The sequence below is a fragment of the Lagenorhynchus albirostris genome, chromosome 10 (assembly GCF_949774975.1).
Source record: "Lagenorhynchus albirostris chromosome 10, mLagAlb1.1, whole genome shotgun sequence".
NCBI lineage: Eukaryota > Metazoa > Chordata > Mammalia > Artiodactyla > Delphinidae > Lagenorhynchus > Lagenorhynchus albirostris.
In genome coordinates this window covers 36945477-36967628 of record NC_083104.1, presented here as the reverse complement: position 1 = coordinate 36967628, position 22152 = coordinate 36945477, and the positions used below count along the sequence as shown (strand labels likewise).

General features: G+C 42.2%; 2 protein-coding genes across 3 annotated transcripts in view; one reads left to right on the top strand and one right to left on the bottom strand.

Annotated features, from left to right (window-relative positions):
• IQCF2 (IQ motif containing F2) overlaps window positions 1-22152 on the top strand; it is a 79699-nt gene that overhangs the window by 39238 nt on the left and 18309 nt on the right. The window contains 1 exon segment of the mRNA XM_060163894.1: window positions 3049-3143. Within this exon segment, the coding sequence (XP_060019877.1) occupies window positions 3049-3143 (95 nt within the window).
• On the bottom strand, window positions 405-1001 carry IQCF6 (IQ motif containing F6). 2 transcript variants are annotated; one of them, XM_060164256.1, is made up of 2 exons: window positions 930-1001; window positions 405-773 (listed from the first exon to the last, which is right to left on the bottom strand). In XM_060164256.1, exons 1-2 carry the CDS (start codon window positions 999-1001, stop codon window positions 405-407), a joined length of 441 nt encoding a protein of 146 aa, XP_060020239.1. The 2 variants fall into 2 exon arrangements, with proteins under 2 accessions (XP_060020239.1, XP_060020240.1); XM_060164257.1 differs by having other exon boundaries at window positions 987-1001.

Below are 22152 nucleotides of genomic sequence, written 5' to 3'. Positions count from 1 at the left end.
ACAGACCTGTGGAATTCTGGCCTTCCCAGCTGGCTCTGACTGCAGCCAGTCCTACCCTGAATGGAGATGGCTGGGCAGGGGCTGCAGAAAAATAAAGCCCAATGCCTACCCCAACTTGTGGAGGGAGCTCTGATCAGGCTGGCTGAGGTGTCAGAGACTGACCTGGGCCCTGAGGTTTCTTTTGGGCACAGGATTGGTCAGGTTTGCATTAGGAGCAAGGGCCTAGTGTGAGTTGCCCTGGCATGGGCATTAAGATGATGCCAGGAAATCTTTTCTTTGGGTGGAAGGCAGGAAGGTAAAGGGCCGATCCCTCATCTATGGGTCTGATTTCCAGAGGGCAAGACCATGGTCAGTAAATGTCTTTATTGGAAGAGAGATCCAGTCTCCTTGGCTCTGCCAGCACCCTAGGTCATGAGGATTTCGATGTCGAGCTCCAGCTGGCTGGCTCTAACCTCATAGCGGCCCTGGATCAGGCCTCGGGTTTGGCTGGCATGCCAGCGCCAGTGAGACTGGATGATGCAGGCCGCTTGGTACACCTGGAGAAACCGTCTGCGGGCTTGCCACATTCGAACCTGTGCCAGCACCTTCACCACTGCCCACTCCTGGCAGGTGTAGAGTCTTAGTGCCAGGCGCCGTCTTTGCTCCAGCATCTTGGCCTGCATCAACCTCCACCAGCACTGGATGACCCAGGCCCTGAGTGCTGCATGCAGTAACGTCCAGCGTACCATGTTGCCACGCCACCATGACTGAATCTTTATGGCTGCCTTCTCTAACTGATCGGGGGAAGGAAGAACATGGAGATGCTCAGTGGGGTACCCTCCCACTTCTAGACCCACCTCTGGTGCTGGGAGGAAAGGGGGCCTGGCCCAGGTAGCCCTGGCCTCTCCATCTCTGGGCCCCATGCATCTTATTTCCAAACTCCTACTCACCTTTAGACACTGCTCATTATCTGCTGGGCAGATCCCTTCTATATGGGCCTCACTCACATTTTGTGTGCCCATGGCCCTGGTCTTTAGGCTCCACTCATCTATCAGTTAGGCCACCCTAGTCTTTAGCCCCGCCCTCAACTGTTAGGCACCCCCATCACTAGACTCCGCCCACCTGCACACAAGGCTCCCCTCATCAGGTCCTGTCCATCCACATTTCGCCCACATTTCTTTCTCCTCTTCTTTTGTTTGTATTTCCTTAGGAATTGACCGGTCACCTTATTTATTGATTCCCATCATTTTTGGGGGCCTGCCATTATCTCTTGCTTTCAGTTTATTTCTCAGACTTAACTGGTGTCTTAAGTCTTGCTCTTTATACACCTTCCAGTCACTTATGTCTGTTCCTGCTGGTGGCAGTGAAGAGAGAGATTCATGCAGCTTTCCTTCAAGTAAGGGATTTTACTTAGGACTACTCATCACCAGTGTGGATTTATGGAAGCTTAAGTGTCAGAGCCTTTGGGAGGGATCCAAGCAGTGTGTTCACGGGCTAGTATGTTTTTTGTTAAGTTTGTGAAAGCAAGATATTTTAGCTGCAATTGGAGAGGGCCTCTGTCTCCACCTCTCTGACCCCCTCTGTCACCCTTTTCTTGTTGGGTGCCATGGAATGGCTGCAGTTTCTTTTGGAATGTGACTAAGGGGAAGCTGAGTTGGGATATACTTAGTTTGGGTTAATGTGATAGGTTTATGTGGTTCACAGTCACCCCTGGGAATAGGTAAATTCTTGCTAGCCATTCTACTAGCAATGGCTTCCAGGAGGAGTTCTCCTTCCAGTTATGTCATCCATTCACCTGTATCATGGTATGAGGATATTGGGACAGAAGTGCTGCTGTGGTGATATGGATACTCCCTACAGTGCCCGGCAGCAGAAGTATATGTACAGGGGAGGAAAAGCAAGATTTGAAAAGTATGGAGACAAAAACCGGTCTGTAGAAAATTCTTCCTTTTATCAGGCATGTTAAACTGTAAGAGGTAGATTCTGTTCTCATTGATGCCTGATTAAAATTGAAGTTTTGTCTTTGTCAGGAATATGTTTGATAATGCAGTGACACAGTTATAAACATTCTAAGCTTTTTTTTCTTTTTTTGGTATAAATTTTGTGAAGTAGAATTTATCAGAATTCCAGCGATTATAGGGAACCAACCAGAACAGCTGTGAATGGTGCATATGTTGGCACAAGAAATCACATTTTATGCATCTCAAATGTCAATAATAAACAAGTTTCTATAGAAAATCATATTGTAAAATCATCATATGAAGAAGTAATCAAAGGTTATGCAGCAAAAAATGTAGGAAAAATATTATAGAGGTAGGACACTTAAGTAATATATACATTGTTATGTTTGTGACATAACAAACATAACAATGTTTGTTATGTTTGCCAACTTTTTAAAATGTGTAATTTTTTTTTTTGCGGTACACGGGCCTCTCACTGTTGTGGCCTCTCCCGTTGCGGAGCACAGGCTCCGGACGCGCAGGCTCAGTGGCCATGGCTCACGGGCCCAGCCACTCCGTGGCATGTGGTATCTTCCCAGAGTGGGGCACAAACCCACGTCCCCTGCATCGGCAGGCGGACTCTCAACCACTGCGCCACCAGGGCAGCCCTAAAATGTGTAATTTGATGTGATTTCTTTACTTGTCCTAAATATTCACTTGCCTAATTTTAAGTCTGTAATTTTGTATTCTTTTTCTTAAAGTAGGCCTTCCAAATTATATAAGCTTCAGTTCCCACAAAACCTAGGTCTGCCCTGCTGTGCTATAAGAATGCAACTGTGTGTCAAGGGCCCATGGGAGCTCACAGAGAGCTGTGTTTCTAGGATTCAGAGTTAGGACTGGAACTGCAGACGCAGGTGATGCAGAGATGCTGTGAGTCCTTTGGAATTGGGGAGGCCATTCTGGCTCTGCCTTTAGCATGCATGGTATTGCTCATTTTTCTGCATGAGGATTTGCTGGGTGCCCACTGCTCGTGGGGCCATGCGCTGTGGCTCCTGTTTATGTGTATTTGAGCCCTCCTACCATGACTCATACTAGTTGCCATGGTACTGTCCATTGGCATGTCTTACAGGTTCTGGCGCTATTGTCAAGCAAGCAACCTCTTTGCATCACATTAAAAGTCCTCAAGAGTGGACCCTGTTGCTTCCTTTAACGTCTGCAGTCTGGGTGAGCGGAGTGCTGGTATCAGCCATCTCAAAGGCCTCTATCACTGCATTGAACCTTTGGTCCTGGTGTCAGGTGTCTACTTCCAGCCCAATCTGCTGGATTCCGAAGAAGGAATCACTTAGAAGGGGGCTGTGGTTGTGGCCAGCACTCTGAGGCTCAGTCCATCCAGGCTGGGTTGCCATGGTCAGAACACTAGATCCCACTGTTCCTTGTGGATCTCTCCCCTGCCCCACTCTGGCCTGGCTGTTTGTTGTCAGAATATCCTGGCTTTGTCTCCTTCTAAAAGTCCCTGGAAAAACCTGCCAGCCCCTTTTATGTTCACGCTTTTGTAGTTATTCACAAAGTGGCAGCATATGGGGCCAAAGGGGAAGATGCATTCCCTGAATCCTACTAAGCATTCACAGACAACACTCCTTGGTCTCTTGTTTCCTCACTGCTCCCCTCTCCAGCTTCTGCTTCTCTTTTTCTTGCTTAATTTTTTCCCCTGATTATAAATATAGTATGTCTGTTTCTAAAATTTCAAAAAATGCAGAGACATATAAGGTGGAAAGGGGATTTCCCTTAAAATTTACCCCCAGAGCTATTCTTTCAGACCTTATGCCATGCACAGACTTAAATTTTTTATTTAAAATTATTTATTTTTTTATTGAAGTATAGTTGATTTACCATGTTGTGTTAGTTTTTGGTGTATAGCAAATCGATTCAGTTTTATCCATATATATATTCTTTCTAGAGTCTTTTCCATTATAGTTTATATAATTTATTTTTAATTCATACATTTCAAAATAAATTTTGCTTGGCAATCAGTGTTTTCTGCCTTACATTATTACTGTTCCCAGCTTGGAGGGTATCCTGGACAATTAGCTATGCATTTATGGACACAGAACATCCATGTACCTAAAGAAATAGAAAACCGTGTATGTTTCTGTGTATCTTGTTAAATTAATTGAGGTAAAAATCATATAATGTAAAATTAACCATTTTAACTATTTTAAAGTATACAATTCGGTTGCTTTTAGTGCATTCACAATGTTGTAGTACCATCACTACTATCTAAGTCCAGTTTCTAATTTCATCTAATTTTAGTTCTAATTTCATCATCCCCAGAAGAAACCCTGTACCCATTAAGTAGTCATTTGCCATTTTCTTTCCCTTGCCCCACACCCTGGCAGCCACTAGTCTGCTTTTAGTCTCTATGGATTTGCCTATCCTGGACATTTTGTATAAATAGAATCATATATTATATGGCCTTTTGTGTCTGGCTTCTTTCACTTAGCATGTTTTCAAGGTTCATCCATGTTGTAGAATATATCAGTAACTTCATTCTTTTTTATGGCTAAATAATATTCCATTGTATAGATACATTTTGTTTATATATTTGTAAATTGACAAATATTTGAATTGTTTTCACCCTTTGGTGATTGTGAATAGTACTGTTGTGAGCATTTGTGTACAGGTATTTGTTTGAACACCTGTTTTCAATTCTTTTAGGTATATACCTAGGAGTGGAATTGCTGGGTCACCTGGTAATTCTCTGTTTAACTTTTGAGGAACCACCAAACTGTTTTCCACAGTAGCTATACCATTTTACATTCCTACCAATCTCCACATCTCCACTTGTTGTTTTCCATTTATTTTTTGTTGTTTTCCATTTATTTTTTATTATAGCCATGCTAGTGTGAAGTGTTGTTTCATTGTTCTGATTTGCATTTCTCTAAGACTAATGATGTTGAACATCTTTTCATGTGCTTCTTGGGCATTTATATATGTTTCTTTGGAGAAATGTCTATTCAAACCATTTTCCACTTTTTAATTGGCTTATTTTTAATTGGCTTACTTGTCTTTTTTGTTGTTGAATTGTGAGTCTTTTATATATTCTGGACACCATATCCTTACCAGATATATGATTTGAAAATATTTTCTCCCATTCTTCTGGTTGTCTTTTCACTTTTTTTGTAATGTTCTTTTATGCACAAAAGTTTTAAATTTTGATGAAGTCCAATTTAGCTATTTTTCTTTTGTTGCTTGTGCTTTGGTGTCATAGCTAAGAATCCATTGCTAAATCCAAGGTTATAAAGATTTACCCCTGTGGGGTTTTTTTTGTTTGTTTTTTTTTTGCTCGACGGCATGTGGGATCTTCCTGGACCGGGGCACGAACCCGCGTCCCCTGCATCGGCAGGCGGACTCTCAACCACTGTGCCACCAGGGAAGTCCCCACTGTGTTTTTTATTCTAAGAGTTTTTTAGTTTTATCTCTTACACTTAGGACTTCAGTCGATTATGTGTTAATATTTGTATATGTTGTGAGGTAACTAAGAGTTCACCTTCATTCTTTTGCATGGGCTTTTCCAGTTGTCCCAGCACCATTTGTTGAAGAGATTATTCTTTCCGTTGTCTTGGTACCCTTGTTGAAATGAATTGAACATAGATCTATAGGTTTACTTCTGGTTTCTCATCCATTGATTTATATATCTATCCTCCAACTTTATCTTTTTCAAGACTGTTTTATTCTGGGACCCTTGCAATTCCATATGAACGTCAAGATTAGCTTGTCCATTTCTGAAAAAAATGGGGGAGGCAGTGGGAATTTTAATAGGGTTGCATTGAATCTGTAGGTCAACTGGGGGAGTATTAAGTCTTCTGACCCATGAACACAAAATATCTTTCCATATATTTAGGTCTCCTTTAATTTATTTCAACAGTGTTTTATAGTTCTAAGTGTCCAAGTCTTGCACCTGCTTGGTTAATTTTTTCCCTAAGTAATTCTTTTTGATGCTATTATAGAATTGTTTTCTTAATTTCATTTTTAAAATCTCCATTGCTATTGTATAGAATTACAAATGATTTTTTAAAAATATTTATTTATTTTGACTGCACCGGGTCTTAGTTGCAGCATGAGGGATCTTTGTTGTGGCATGCAGGATCTTTTAGTTGCAGCATGCAGACTTCTTAGTTGCGGCATGCATGCAGGATCTAGTTCCCCGACCAGGGATTGAACCCAGGCCGCATGCATTGGGAGCGCAGAGTCTTAGCCACTGGACCACCAGGGAAGTCCCTAATTTTTTTTTTAATGAAGAATTTTATTAAATGTTTTTCTTTTTGCAGCTGTAGAGAGGATTACATGGTTTTCCTCTTATATCTGTTAATATTGTAAATTACATCAATAGATTTTTTTACTGTGGAAATATCCTCACAGTGGTGGGCCTTGGCCATATTTAAGACTACCTGGCACCTGAGCCCCTTGCTTCTAATTATAGAGCTGTAAATGCCAATTTCTTGCTTTCCCAGCTTCCCTAGCTGCTGGGCAGACATGTGACAGGTTTGGCCAGTCAAATGTACCCACTAGGGATTTTCAACTTGTGGCTTGGGATCCAGAAAATCAAGAGAGCATCCTTTGTGCCCATGGTGGAATCTTCATCAGGCTGGTTCTAGGGTGAGGTGTTTTCTGTGGTTCTAGATATGTAGCTTTTCTTTGCTCTGTTTCTGAGCCTACTCTTCAGGCTTCCTTAAAATCTGGTGAGCTAATAAGTATTGTTTCAGTACTTTTATTTTCTGCTTAAATGAATATGAAACAGCTTGTGTTGTTTGTAGTTAAAGACAGTGATCGGGCTGCCTTGGTGGCGCAGTGGCTAAGAGTCCACCTGCCAATGCAGGAGACATGGATTCGAGCCCTGGTCTGGGAGGATCCCACATTCTGCAGAGCAACTAAGTCCCTGTGCCACAACTGCTGAGCCTGCCCTCTGGAGCCCGCAAGCCATAACTACTGAAGCCCTCGTGCCTAGAGCCTGTGCTCCGCAACAAGAGAAGCCACCGCAATGAGAAGCCCACGCACTGTGGCAAAGAGTGGCCCCCACTCGTGGCAACTAGAGAGGGCTCGTGCGCAGCAGCGAAGACCCAATGCAGCCAAAAATAAATAAATAATTTTTTTTAAAAAAAGAACAATGATCAATACACTTACATTCATGAGATAAATTCTACTCATTTAAGTATTATTTGAAATCATCACTGGATTCAGTTTTTTAATATTTGCCATGTGGGTTCATCAGTCAGATTGACCTATAGTTTTCTCTTCCTGTGCTGACCTAATCTGATTTTTGATGTCAAGTGGATGCTAACTTTTGGAAGTATTTCTGTAGAAAAAACTTCCCAGAGTAGAATTGCTGGATCAAGGGGTCTGTGCATTTTTTGTTTTGATGGATTTTGTTAAATTGTTACTCAAAGAGAGGTTTTGCCAGTTTACATTCTAACCAACAACATATAATAGTTTCTCTTCACCCTTACCAACCTGGAGAACCTGTCATCAGCAATCAACTTTTTATTTCTTTTTTATGTGTGAGTTGAGCATCTTTGCATATGTTCAGAATCTGCACCCCACCCCACCCCCCCGCTCCCGCCCCACTGTTTCTTTTTCTATGAACTGTCTGTTCATGTCCTTTGCCAGGTGATTGGTTTTTCTTCTTATTTGGGCAAAGTCCTGGTTTAACCTTTCGTCCTACAGTGATATGCTGGTCTGGAATTTAAGCTCACTTCCCTCTGATGTTGATTTTAATGGCTGCTGAAACTGGAAAAGACTATCATAAAGCCCTGATGCTTGGAGGGAAGTTAGCATTCTTGTTTCTGCCTCCTAATTCAATACACTTTCCAGCTGTATCCAGCAATTATGCAAAGGTTTTATTAGCTTTAAAGTGTCTATATTTCCTAATGACAAACAGCTATTCTACAAACAAATCAGAAGGTGTTGCATTTTAATATTTTTAACAAATAGATCCAAAACCAATACAGTTTGGTGGGGGGAGGGGAGTATAAGTAAGTGACAAGTAGGTGAGGAAATTCTATTTCCAAAGTTTTAAGTGTTAAAACTGTGAGAATTTTTATGAGTGAACTACTTTCCTTTTTGCAACCAAATCACATGAAGAAGAAAACGTTTCAAAACAGGTATTTTAAAAGCATTTTCCAAGGTGTTGTATTTTGGCTGATGAGGAGCTCCCTCTAGAGGGAGGAAAAATATCAGCACCAGAGTTTTGGTTCCACTAAAATACTGTTATAACTAATAAATGAATTCAGCAAGGTAACAGGATACAAAATTGAAGACAGGGCTTCCCTGGTGGCGCAGTGGTTGAGAGTCCGCCTGCCGATGCAAGGGACACGGGTTCGTGTCCCGGTCCGGGAAGATCCCACATGCTGCGGAGCGGCTGGGCCTGTGAGCCATGGCCGCTGAGCCTGCATGTCCAGAGCCTATGCTCCACAACGGGAGAGGCCACAACAGTGAGAGGTCCGCGTACAGCAAAAAAAAAAAAAAAAAATTGAAGACAAAAATCAGTTGCTAACAATGAACAATGCTAAAAGAAAATTATCCCCCCAAATGTATTTACAATAGCATCAAAAACAATAAAATACTTAGGAACAAACTTAGCCAAGAAAGTGAAAGACTTGTACAATGAAAACTACAAAACATTGCTGAAAATAATTAAAGAAAACATAAAAATATAGAAATATATCCCTTGTTAATGGATTGAAAGACTTAACATTGTAAAGATGTCAATACTACCCAAAGTAATCTATAGATTCAGTGCAGTCCCTATCAAAATCCTGATGACGTTTTTTGCAGAAATAGAAATTTCCTAAAATTCATATGGAATCTCTAGAAACTCTGAATAGCCAAAACAATCTTGAAAAAGAAGAATAAAGCTGAAGGACTCACACTTCATAATTTCAAAACTTATTGCAACGTTACAGTAATCAAAACAGTGTGGTACTGGCATAAAGACAGACATAGAGACCAATGGAATAGAAAAGAGAGCCCAGACATGGGCTCTGTTCAAGTTATTTTTTACAAGGATGCCAAAAACATTCAGTGGGGGAAAGGACAGTGTTTTCAACAATTGGTATGGGGAAAACTGGATATCTACATGCATAAGTATGAAATTGGACCCATATCCAACACCATATAAAAATAAATTCAAAGTGGATCAAAGACCTAAAACTCTTAGAGGAAAACATAGGGCAAAAATTGTACAGCATTGGATTTCACAATGATTTCTTGGATATGACATTGAAGGCACAGGCAACAAAAGAAAAAATAGACAAATTGGACTACATGAAATTAAAAAATTTTTATGCATCAAAAGACACTGTTGGGCTTCCCTGGTGGCGCAGTGGTTGGGAGTCCACCTGCCGATGCAGGGGACGCGGGTTCGTGCCCCGGTCCGGGAAGATCCCACATACCGCAGAGCGGCTAGGCCCGTGAGCCATGGCCGCTGAGCCTGTGCATCCGGAGCCTGTGCTCCGCAACAGGAGAGGCCACAGCAGTGGGAGGCCCGCGTACTGCAAAAAAAAAAAAAAGACACTGTTGACAGAGCAGAAAGGCAATCCACAGAATGGGACAAAATATTTGAAATAATATATCTGATAAGAAATAAATATCCAGAATACAGAGAAACTTCTAAATCTTGACGACAACAAAACAAAAAACGAGGAAAGGACTTGAATAGACATTTGTCCAAAGAAGATATACAAATGGCCAATAAGTACATATAAAAATGCTCAGCATTACTGATCATTAGGGAAATTCAAATCAAAACTACAATGAAATACCACCTCACACCCATTAGGTTGGATACTATTTTTTTAAAAAAAACCAGAAAATAACAAGTGTTGATGAGAATATGGAGAAATTGGAACCCTTGTACGCTGTTGCTGGGAAAGTAAGATGGTATAGCTGCTGTGGAAAACAGCACGGTGGTTCCTCAAAAATTAAAGATAGAATTATTATATGGCAATTCCATTCCAGGTATATACTGAAAATAATTGAAAGCAGAGTCTTGAAGAATATTTGTACACCTATGTTCATAGCATTATTCACAATAGGTAAAATATCAAAGCACCCATGTGTCCATCGATGGATAAATGGATAAGCAAAATGTGGTATATACATACAATGGAATATTATCTAGCCTTAAAAAGGAAGGTAATTCTGATTTGTGCCACAACATTGATGAAACTTCAGGACATTATGCTGAGTGAAATAAGTCAGTCACAAAACAACAAATGCTAAATGACTCCACTTATAGAAGGTACTTAGAGTAGTTAAAATCATAGAGGCAGAAAGTAGAATTGTGGTTGCCTGGAGCTGGAGGTGGAGGAATGGGTGGTTATTGTTTAATGGCACAGAGTTTCAGTTTTACAAGAAGAAAAGAGTTATGGAGATGAATGATGGTGACAGTTGTACAACGTTATGAACATATTTAATAGCGCTGAACTGTACATTTAAAAATGGTTAAGATGGTAAGTTTTATGTGTCTCTTATGTCAATAAAAAAGTAAACGGTAACTAGAGTTAAAGCTGAGAAAATTGAAGAAACATTTTAGGGAAGCAGAAGATAGACGGATGTTCTATATAAATGAGAGAAGCTAGATTATTGATGTCACAAGCATCCAGTGTTCTGGACACAGAATTAAAAAGGTCAACTCAACATTGGCATCTTATTATTCACCTCCCTGGTTAGTGGTAGAGGTGGTGCGAGGGCTGGTGAAGAGGCAGTTGAAAAGTCAACAAGCTTAAATTTTGAGCAGAATTTTTGAGAGTTTCTTTGTGAGGAGGCACAGAATTTGGAGACCAGGACTGCCAAGAATGAGGGCATCCTGTAAATCCCTGATGTTGAGTGTTGGAAGGCAAGAGGGCTTACAATACTAAGAGAAAAATGAATTAGAAATAGACTAGCATTTCCAATGATGGAAGGTCAGTTTCACATCATCTCAATCTCTGAAATTAGATTAAGGCAACCCAGGATTTCTAATGCTCCAGTCACCTACCAGAGCAAATGTAAATCATCTCTGAAGAAAGAGAACTTCATCTCAGACTTCAACTTATTTTGAAGAATCTTCTTGTACAGCATCCATCACTCAATAAAAAATAGCCAAATTCAAGACCAAAAAAAAAAAAAACCCACCTTGAAAACAAGAGAAATAGCTGACAACAGAAATAGACTCACAGAGACTTCCCTGGTGGTCCAGTGGCTAAGACTTCATGCTCCCAATGCAGTGGGCCTGGGTTTGATCCCTGGTCACTAGATCTCACATGCTGCAGCTAAAAGATCCCACATGCCACAACTGAAGATCCCAAATGCCACAACTAAAGATCCCAAATGCCTCAACTGAAGATCCCACGTGCAGCAATGAAGATCCAGCATGCCACAACTAAGACCCAGTGCAGCCAAATTAAAAACAAACAAAAAGACAGTGGAGACAGATAATGAAGGTACAGATACAAGTTTTAAAATAAATAATATGTTAATGAAAGTAGAAGACAAAATGAGAATTCAGCAGAAAACTGAAACTTATTTTAAAACTATCAAACAGAATTTTAGAACAGAAAAACACAACAACCAATTAGAAATTCAATGCATAAGTTTAACGGAAGATTGTACAAGGATGAAGAGATAATTACTTAACTGAAAAATAAATCGAGAAAATATATACACAGAGGGACATAAAGATGGAAATACAAAAGAGAGGATTGGAAACACTTGGGATACAGTGAAAAGTCAAATATATAATTAGATTCCTATCCTAGTAGACGAGGATAGAGAATGAGGTGAAAGCCACATATGAAGAGAGAACAGCTGAAAACTTTCCAAAAATGAGGAAAGATAGAAAACCACAGATTCAAGAAGCCCAGTAGGAAAAAATAAAAAGAAAACCACACATAGGCACATAATTGGAAAACTGGTGAAAACCAAAGACAAAGAGAAAACTCTCAGAAAGGGAACAAGATTACTTCAAAAGAGCAACAGTTGGGCTTCCCTGGTGGCGCAGTGGTTGAGAGTCCGCCTGCCGATGCAGGGGACACGGGATCGTGCCCCGGTCTGGGAGGATCCCACATGCCGTGGAGCGGCTGGGCCTGTGAGCCATGGCTGCTGAGCCTGCGCGTCCAGAGCCTGTGCTCCGCAACGGGAGAGGCCACGACAGTGAGAGGCCCGTGTACCGCCAAAAAAAAAAAAAAAATCTCTAAAAGTATCTTAAAAAAATAGGAAGAGATCTTCAGTGGACAGAAATTATATGGACACTTTAAAGCAGGGGTCCCCGACCCCCAGGCCGCAGACCAGTAGCGGTCCATGGCCTGTTGGGAAATGGGCCACACAGCAGGTCAGTAGTGGGTGAGTGAGCGAAGCTTCATCTGCTGCTCCCCATCGCTTGCGTTACCTCCTGAACCATCCCTCCCCAACCCCCCCGTCTGTGGAAAAATTGTCTTCCACGAAACTGGTACCTGGTGCCAAAAAGGTTAGGGACTGCTGCTTTAAAGGACAGAGGCAGATATGAAAAGACTGAAAGAAAATGAATCAAAGCTCTAAAAAGGTCTCATACAAAAGTGCAGAGCCGTGCAGTCCCTTCAAGCTAGGAGGTACCTCGTGCAGGGGGCAGCAGAGTCTGTGGGCTACCACAGGGACTAGTTAGAATATATCTGTAGGAGGAGGAGCCACCTTTACAGTTGAGTCATGCGGTTGGCAAGAGAGGGCTTGTCTTCAGGGAGGAACTGTGACTGGCTTGGGAAGGAGAGGCAGGGCCTGCTACTGTGTGACTCTCTTGTACAGGAAGACTCCTGCCCAGGTGACCACCCACTGACACCTCACCCCAGCAGTTTATCCCACACCGCCCATGTAATCTGTGGAGTCAGGGACTAAGCATTCATCGACAGGCTAAAGGGAATCTCAGAACAAAGATGAGTGCGCAACCAGGAGTCATCAAGCTTTAGGGGAAACCAGCAGCATGAAAAAGCCTCCCTAAACCCAACAAGCAGAAACACAATAGCTAAAGGGAAGATTTAAGAAGACAATTTAAAGAAATAAAGTTAATATTTTTCACAGAAGACCACTTAGCCTTAAAAAAAGAACAACACATTATTTGAAAGAGCCACTTATGGATCTTAGAGAGGAACAACATAGTTATCAATATTAAAACCTGAGGGGTGGGTGGAGGCCAAGATAGCAGAATAGGAAGACCCTGAACTCACCTCCTACCACAGGCACACCAAAATTACAACTACTTACAGAGAAACTATCTATGAGAATGACCTAAAGACTAGCAGAAAAAATTTTCCACAACTAAAGACATAAAAGGGAAACCACAACAAAATGGGCAGGGGGCTAGAAATGCAGTGTAGTCAGAACCCAAACCCCTGGGAAGGTGACTCACAAATGGAAGAAATATCACAACTGTAGAGGTCCTCCCCAAGGATCAAGGAGTCTCAGCCCTACATTAGGCTCTGCAGACCAGGGACCCTGCACTGGGAAGATGAGCCCCCAGAACGTCTGGCTTTGAAAAATCAGTGGGGCTTATTTTGGGGAGAGCCAGAGGTCTATAGGAAACAGAAACTTCACTCTTAAAAGGGTGAATGCAAAATCTCAAACATTCCAAGTCCAGGTACAGAAGCAGTAGTTTGAAAAGAGCCTGGTTCAGACCCACTTGCTGATTTTGTAGAGCCTCTTGGAGGGGCAGGATGCAACTAGGGATCTTCTTGTGGATGGAGATGCTGGCAGCAGCCAATTTGGGGAGCTAATTCTACCACAATAATACCTGCATTGGTAAGTGTCATTTTGGAATCCTTTCTCTAGCCTGTTAGCACCAGGAACCCAGCCCCCTCGGACCATGTAGATAGGCACAGTTAGAATTTCAACAAAGAGTTAGAAAATATAAAGAAGAAACAAACAGCTGAAGAATACAGTAACTGAAATGAAAAATACACTAGAGGTATCAACAGTAGATTAATGATACAGAGGAATGGATCAGAAAACTGGAAACAGATTAGTGAAAATAATCCTTGTGAGACTAAAAAAAAAAAAAGAATTTTTAAAAAACAAAGATACTTTTAAGAGACCTCTGGGACAACATTAAGCATACCAACATTCACGTTATAGGGATCCTGGAAGGAGAAGAAAGAGAAAAGGGCAGAGAACTTATTTGAAGAAATACTAGCTGAAAATTCCCCTATCTTATGAAAGGAAACAGACAGCCAGGTCCAAGAAGTACAGAGAATCCCAAACAAGATGAACCCTAAAATGTTCACACCAAGACACATTATAATTAAAATGGCAAAAATTAAATATAAGGAGAGAATCTCAACAGCAGCAAGAGAAAGCTACTAGTTACATACAAGGGAACTCCCTTAAGACTATCAACTGACTTCTCAGCAGAAACTCTGCAGGACGGAAGGGAGTAGTAGCACAGTATATTCAATGTGATGAAAGAAAGAAAAAAAAAATCTTACCACCAAGAATACTGTACCCAGCAAGGCTATCCTTCAGATTTGAAGGAGAGAAAAAGAGTTTTACAGGTAAGCAAAAGCAAAAAGAATTCAGCACCACTAAACCGGCTTTACAAGAAATGTAAAAGGAACTTCTCAAAGTGGAAAAGAAAAGGCCACAACTAGAAATATGAAAATTACGAAAGAAAAATCTCATTGGTAAAGGTAAACATATAGTAAAAGTAGTAGATCAACCACGTACAGAGCTAGTAGGAAGGTTAAAAGACAAAAGTAGTGAAACCATCTATATCCACAATAGGTAGTTAAGGGATACACAAAACGTGTCCTCTGAGATCAGGAGCAAGACAAGGATGCCCACTCTCGCCACTTTTATTCAACAGAGTATTGGAAGTCCTAGCCATGGCAATCAGATAAGGAAAATAAATTAAAGGAATCCAAATTGGAAAGAAACCTAGACAGTAGTCACTCAAACAAATTAGAGAATTCTTTTTTTTAAATAAATTTACTTACTTATTTTTGGCTGAGTTGGGTCTTTGTTGCTGCGTGTGGGCTTTCTCTAGGTGCGGCAAGTGGGGGCTACTCTTCGTTGCAGTGTGCAGGCTTCTCATTGTGGTTGCTTCTCTTATTGCGGAGCATGGGCTCTAGAGTGCAGGCTCAGTAGTTGTCGCACACAGGCTTAGTTGCTCCATGGCATGTTGGATCTTTCCAGACCAGGGCTCGAACCCGTGTCCCCTGCATTAGCAGGTGGATTCTTAACCACTGTGCCACCAAGGAAGTCACAAACTTCTAATCCTGTGAGCTGACAGAGGGAGACAGCAGGTTGTGCACTGGAGCTGGAGTCAGGCATGAAAGGAGAGCAAAGGATGCCCCTTTTCTAGCCTGTGGGTGAGGTCTGAAGGGAAGTGATATGCTTCCCAGGTAGGTGGTCAGGCCCAGGCCAAACAGAATAACCCTTTGACCGATAGATCGTGGTGTTCTTGTTCTAGACTGGCCAACCAGGTCCAAGGAACCAGGTGACAGCTAGGGAAGGTGTGCCCCATGTTACAGTTGAGGACCCTGAGACTCAGAGTTCAACTGTGATGTGTCTGTTAACCAAGAGTGGCAGAGACGGGACACCTGTCTGGTCTCTGGCTGCAGCCAGTGGTCTGCCCAGTGCTCACAAACTTCTGAGGAAGGTGCCATTGTTGATAAAGGATCAGGACCCCTTCCTGGCTACACCAGGGCTCAGGTGGGTCGGGAATGTTTCCTGAATGTCCCTTCTTTTTCCTTGCAGCCCCATCCCCTAGTGGAAGCGCCCCCCTCTGACAAAGAGTTGCAAGCAATAAAGATCCAGGCCTGGTGGCGGGGCACCCTGGTGCGCCGGACGCTGCTGCACGCGGCCCTCAGAGCATGTACTGGTGGAAACAGAAGCTGGCAGAGCTGCTGGAGAAGAAGCGGCGGGCTGTGCTGGATCATTATGCTCAGCAAAAATGGGCAGTGGTCAGGCTACAGTCTTGTGTCCGCATGTAGCGCATCCGCCTTCGTTATTGCCGTTTGCTCCATGCTGCCCACATTATCCAGGTCTGTTGGCGCTGGCATAATTGCCATACCCGTGGCTTTTTCAGGGGCAGCTATGAACTCACAGCAAGCCAACTAGGACTTGAGCTTGAGATCTTTCTAGGGTCACAGGTCTGTTGGATTACAGACTGCATCCCCTTCCCAATAAAGAATTGATCGGGTGTGGTCCAACACTGTGTCACAAGATCTCAGACAATCTTCAGTAGGTCACTGTCTCAGTGAAGGGTCAAGGTAAATGATGGCAGATATTGTGCATCTCACAGGTCATCTCTGAGGTTGTCTGGGGTCTCATATAAAGGAGGATTCTAAGAGCCAGGTGCTGGATGACTGGGGTCTGTGGTTGATTAGTAATGTCTGCCATGGGTAGGAGACATGAAGTTGCCCAGCTTCCAAGTCAGCCAGCTCCAGGGAAACTCCTTCATAGTGTGGTGTATGGTTGTGTTTTCATTTTGCTCATGGTTTCCTTTGCTGTGCAAAAGCTTGTAAGTTTGATTAGGTCCCATTTGTTTATTTTTGCTTTTATTTTTATTGCCTGGGGAAACTGACTTAAAACACTGGTACAGAGAATGTTTTACCTATGTTCATTCTAGGAGTTTTATGGTGTCGCATCTTATATTTAAGTCTTTAAGCCATTTGGAGTTAATTTTTGTGTATGGTGTGAGGGTGTGTTCTAACTTCATTGATTTATGTTGTAGTTTATTTTATGACAGGGCCGAAAGTAAGCTTATCACATGAGATGAATTGTGTCGAAGTACAGTAGTAGAGAGCTGTCGTTTGCTCAGGCAAAACAGCGCCGTCTGTCTTGTTGTGGTAGTTTTTATTAAAGTATTATTTAGGTTTACATTTTAAGATTTGTTTTTTTAACATTTTAGAAATGTCAGAGCAGTCACCTATGTTTTTATTAATTATACAAGTAATAATTGGCCTTTTTGAAAACATGTCGTGTTTTGTCCTTGAGCGCAAAAGCAGCACAAAGTTTTCACCATTATTTTGATTATACTGAAGTAGCACAAGGACATTTCCTTGTGTTCTCACTACTTGATTATACTGAAGACATTTTATGGATCAGTGTCCAAAGCACTCAATGCTTTTTTGTAGGCCCCCGGTTTGTCGGGGGGTGCTCAAAGCATTTAGGACTGTTTATAGCTCTGGCTTATTTGTTAGCCCCCAGTTTGTTGGGGGGGGCTCATGGGTTACGTTTTTTTTTATGTCCTCAGTTATTTTATTACAGATTTACATGGGGCTGCCCAACTTTTCCAGCACCACTTGCTGAAGAGACTGTCTTTTCCTCATTATATATTCTTGCCTCCTTTGTTGAAATTTAATTGACTGTAGGTGTACAGGTTTCTTTCTGGGCTCTCTATTATGTTCCTATGATCCATATGTCTGTTTTTGTTCCTATACCATGGGTTTTTCGGGGGTTTTTTTAAGATTTTTTTTCCCATATGTGAACCATTTTTAAAGTCTTTATTGAATTTGTTACAGTATTGCTTCTGTTTTATGTTTTGGTTTTTGGCTGCGAGGCACGTGGGATCTTTGCTCCCCGACCAGGGATCAAACCCACACTCTCGGCATTGGAAGCCAAGTCTTAACCACTGGACTGCCAAGGAAGTCCCCATGTTGTTTTGATTATTGTAGTTTTGTAGTATTGTTTGAAGTGTAGCAGGGTTATGCTTCCTGCTTTGTTCTTTTTCCTCAGGATTGCTTTGGCAATCCTGGGTCTTTTATAGCTCCATATAAATTTTAGGATTATTTGCTCTAGTTCTGTGAAAAATGTCATGGGTAATTTGATAGGGATTGAGTTAAATCTGTAGATTGTTTTGGGTAGCATGGCCATTTTAACAATGTTAATTCTTCCAATCCAAGAGCATTCTCATTCAATTTAGACCAATTCCAAAATGCCCCCACCCACCTGGGGACTACATAAGCCCACACAGTCTGGCCTTGCCCATCTCACTCTCTCAATGACCTCCCTGGTGGCTCTGCTAATATCAAAAAAACCCCAGCACCCTCCCATCGCAGTGCTTTGCTCTTGCTGCCATCTTTCCTTGGATTGTCTTCTTGCAGGTGGAGCCCTCACTCCATTCAGGTTTGTCTCTGCTCCATGTTCCTTCCAGGGAGGCCTCCTTTGATTTGACCACCTTATTGAAATAGCTTTCCCTCCCACTACTGCATACTCTAGCTCCTGCCTCTGCTTTCCTATTTCAGTCCTCATCCCTACCAAGGTTATCTTACCTCTCTGTTTTCTGTTTCCCCCACCACGAGAGGTGAGCTCCAAAAGAGCAGGGACTCTAGGTTCAGTGCTGTGTTCCCAGGATCTAGAACAGTTGGTTCTCTCTCCCTCTCTCTTTCAGTATGTTATTGGCTATATATTTTAACTTTCTGTATATTATGACATTTTGACATCATTTTTGAACATTCCTTTCTGGCTTGGGTAGACTACCCCTCCCAGGGCTGGCCAATTCTTTGAGACGGCAAAGGACTCAGCCTGGAGCATGCCTATGATTTGCAAACCAACCAATCCAGAGCCTTACCTCCTCTCTCGGGCCTGTGCACCCCAGAGGGCAATATTCCAATGCCTTAATCATCGCAAGTCCGGATTCCAGATCCAAGGTCCAGGTACCAGGCATCTGGGGACCACTCCTATAACGTAGAGCCCACCCGAATTACTCAAACAAGCCAATCCTGAACTGATTACCCTGCCCGACCTTGCCTTTCCTGCTTCAAGAAAGACCATGGCAAAAGTTCTTTTCTCACCCCTGTCTTCTGCCGCTTGCCCAGTACCTGATGCCTGTCCTCTGACCCTGTGTGACATGAGGTGGTGACCTCTTCTCTAGGATCTGTAAGTACAGTAAACCTTGTTTCCTATGCCTCTCCTATTCTCATGTGGCCTCACCTGACTGACCATCACATCGCACAAATAAGTGAAATCCACATAACCATTTTTATATTAACCACATAATATTCAGTGGCATTTAGTACATTCAAAGTGTTAAGCAACCACTATTATATATATCAATTTCTAAAATATCTTTATTGTCCTAAAAGAAAACCCCATACCCAAAAAGTAATCACTCCCCAGTACCTGCTCCTCCAGCCACTGGCAGCCACCAATCTGCATTCTGTCTCCATAGATTTACCTAGTGTGGAATAATGCAATATTTTGTGTCTGGTTTCTTTCACTTAACATGATGTTTTCAAGGTTCATCCACGTTGTAACCATGTGTCAGTACTTCATTACTTTTTATAGTAGAGTATATGTCCATTGTATGCATACGCTACATTTTGTTTATCCACTCTTGATAGGTATTTGGACTGTCTGCACCTTTTGGCTGTTGTGAATAATGCCACTATAAATACTTAGTAGCTACCCCATTTTACAGCCCATCAGCAATATACAAGTGTTCCAATATTTCTATATCCTTGCCAACTCTTGTTATTTTCCTTTTAAAGAAAATTCTAGCCATCCTAGTGAGTGTGAAGTGGTGTCTCATTGTGTTTTCTTTTGCATTTCTCTTATGATGAGTAATGTTGGGCATCTCAATGTGCTTGTTGGTCATTTGTGTATCTTCTCTAGGAGAAACATCTATTCAAGTTTTGAAAAAAATTTTTAATTGGGTTGTGGTTGTCTTTTTGTTGTTTCAGTAAATATTTAGGTAATGAATGAATACACAGTTCTATCCACGCCCTGGATTTGTGGCTTTACCATGACTCAAATCGTTCTCCCTAGAAACAACTGTCCCACCATCCCTGAATGAATGGTTCTCTCATCAACCACCCCAAATCCCTCATACCCAAAAGACATGTCTTTCTCAGACTCTTGGAATTTTTATTTCTCTCTGGCAGTGTGTGTGTGTGTGTGTGTGTGTGTGTGTGTGTGTGTGTGTGTGTGTGTGTGTGCTGGGTGGTGGAAGGAGGAGCTGTTATTGTGTCTCCATTCATCTGGGCATACTGTTCTCTAGCTTTGTTGGTCTTCATTGCTGTCTCTGTGTCTCCCTCTCTGTCTATCCTTCATAATCTTGTCTTTCACTCTAATTATAATTATCTCTTTATGTTCCCCAGTATCTTTCTCCTTCAGTCTCTGCCTTCCTCTGTCAACTCTTATAATGTCATGTCTCCTTGTAGCTGTTTCTCTGACACACAGGATTTTCTGATCTGTAAATTGCTGGCAGAGATCATTTTCTTTAACCTGCCCATCCTCAGACACAGCTCTGCTCTTCTGAGCCCTGATTACCCCTCATCCCTAGAAGCTCCACAAGGATGGGTGGAGAATTCCCATGCAGGGCACCCACATGATTGCTCCTGGGTGATGGAGGCACCAGCCTAGGATGTACAACTACTTAGAAGAATGTTGGAATAATTTATGTATATGGCCACAGTGATTGGTTCAGGGATATGCATATGATGCAAGCCAGGCCACTGGGACTTAGTTCTGGTGCCGTGGTAGAACTACTAGGATTGCTGGCTGTAAGAATTACGAAACCAGAGCTGCTGGGGTACACCACATGGAAATAGCTTGCTGAGAATGGAGCCAACACAGAGGAAAGTAAAACCAAAAGATGGAAAGAGAGGGACTAAGTCCTAAGGATTCCTTTGGGCCTCTGGACCCAGCCATGCCTGAGGCTACCACCCACTATACTACGGGAATTCTTACTTTTGTGAGCCAATAAACCTCCATTTTCACTGAAGTTGGGTTGCCAATAAGACAGGTAGCAAAGGAGTAGGAGATCTCAGCAAATTAAGAAACACTTGAAGGAGATTGAATTTTATGTAAGTTGCTTTTCAGGAAGGGGTTTTCAAAAATTGTTTTTTGAGTTAGAAACTTGGCAGAAGGTATGCCTAGGAAATTCTTACAATAAACATGGGATTATCTCTGACTTAATGCACCCAGAAGACCAGAACATTCTTGTAATGCTGTGTAGTGTGGTAAAAAAGAGAAGTGCTGTGGAGTAATGAATAAATCAGCTAATCATCTATAATTAGAATGGCCTGAGTGTGAATCTAATCATGGATTGGTCACCTGTGAGCCAATGTGGCATTTTGTAATTTGCCTAGTTCAACAAGTCAGCAGGAGGAAACCATGGGCAATCATCAGCCATTCATGAAACAACTGCATGAGGAGAATAGATGAACTAGTCAGGTCCTTCCCTTGCTCTCTACTCCACATATGCAAAGCATGTCTGTGGTAGCCTTCACTCCAAGATAACCTCTTAGCTCTGCCCCTGAAGAAAGTGGTCAGTCTGCTCATAAAGAGATCCTATCATGGGTATTGAACGTAAGAGGGAAATAGGGCAATGTTTTTCGAACTTTATCAACAGTCCCAGTGATGTGGAGGGTCTCATTAAAGCAGATTGCTGGGCCCCACTCACCATTTCTTTTTTTTTTTTTTTAATTTATTTATTTATTTATTTTTGGCTGCATTGTGTCCTCGTTGCTGCGCATGGGCTTTCTCTAGTTGGCGGCGAGCGGGGACTACTCTTCATTGCGGTGCATGGGCTTCTCACTGCGGTGGCTTCTCTTGTTGTGGAGCATGGGCTCTAGGCGTACGGGCTTCAGTAGTTGTGGCACACGGGCTCTAGAGCGCAGGCTCAGTAGTGTGGCGCACAGGCTTAGTTGCTCCGTGGCATGTGGGATCTTCCCGGACCAGGGCTCGAACCTGTATCCCCCACATTGGGAGGCGGATTCTCAACCACTGCGCCACCAGGGAAGCCCCCACTCACCATTTCTGATTCAGTGTATCATGTTCCCAAGAATGAGTATTTCTAACAACTTTCCAGGTGATACTGTGGCAGCTCTTCTAGGGAATACCACTACGTTAGAAAAATCTACAATTCTTCCCCTTCTGAGTGGGAAACGGTCAGTTTTGCCTCCTATGAGTCTTTCTCCTGTGTGTCTCCTTTACTACTCATACAAAACACTTAATTTTTGACACTTTTGGAAAACCCTATTTCAGTCCTTTCCCTTCTCAAGAAAAGGGGGTGTAAAGCTGAAAATTCCACACTCTGATTATATATTGATCTTTTCAATGACCAGCCTTCATCGTTAGTCCATCCAGGAGCTCTCTCAGAATCACCTCATTAGAACAAAGGACACGCCTATCATCCAGGAAATTATAAGAACTTCAGAAGCTCTGTGTCATGATCCAGTTCAAAGACCAAATATTAGAACAAAAGATGCTCCTAGTGCTGTTATCA

Bases quoted from the DNA above. Each gene is read 5' to 3' on its own strand.
- IQCF6 (XM_060164256.1), bottom strand. From the start codon at position 1,001: ATGGGCACACAAAATGTGAGTGAGGCCCATATAGAAGGGATCTGCCCA. The intron at 774-929 runs GTGAGTAGGAGT...TCCCCCGATCAG, and splicing joins ATAATGAGCAGTGTCTAAAG to TTAGAGAAGGCAGCCATAAA.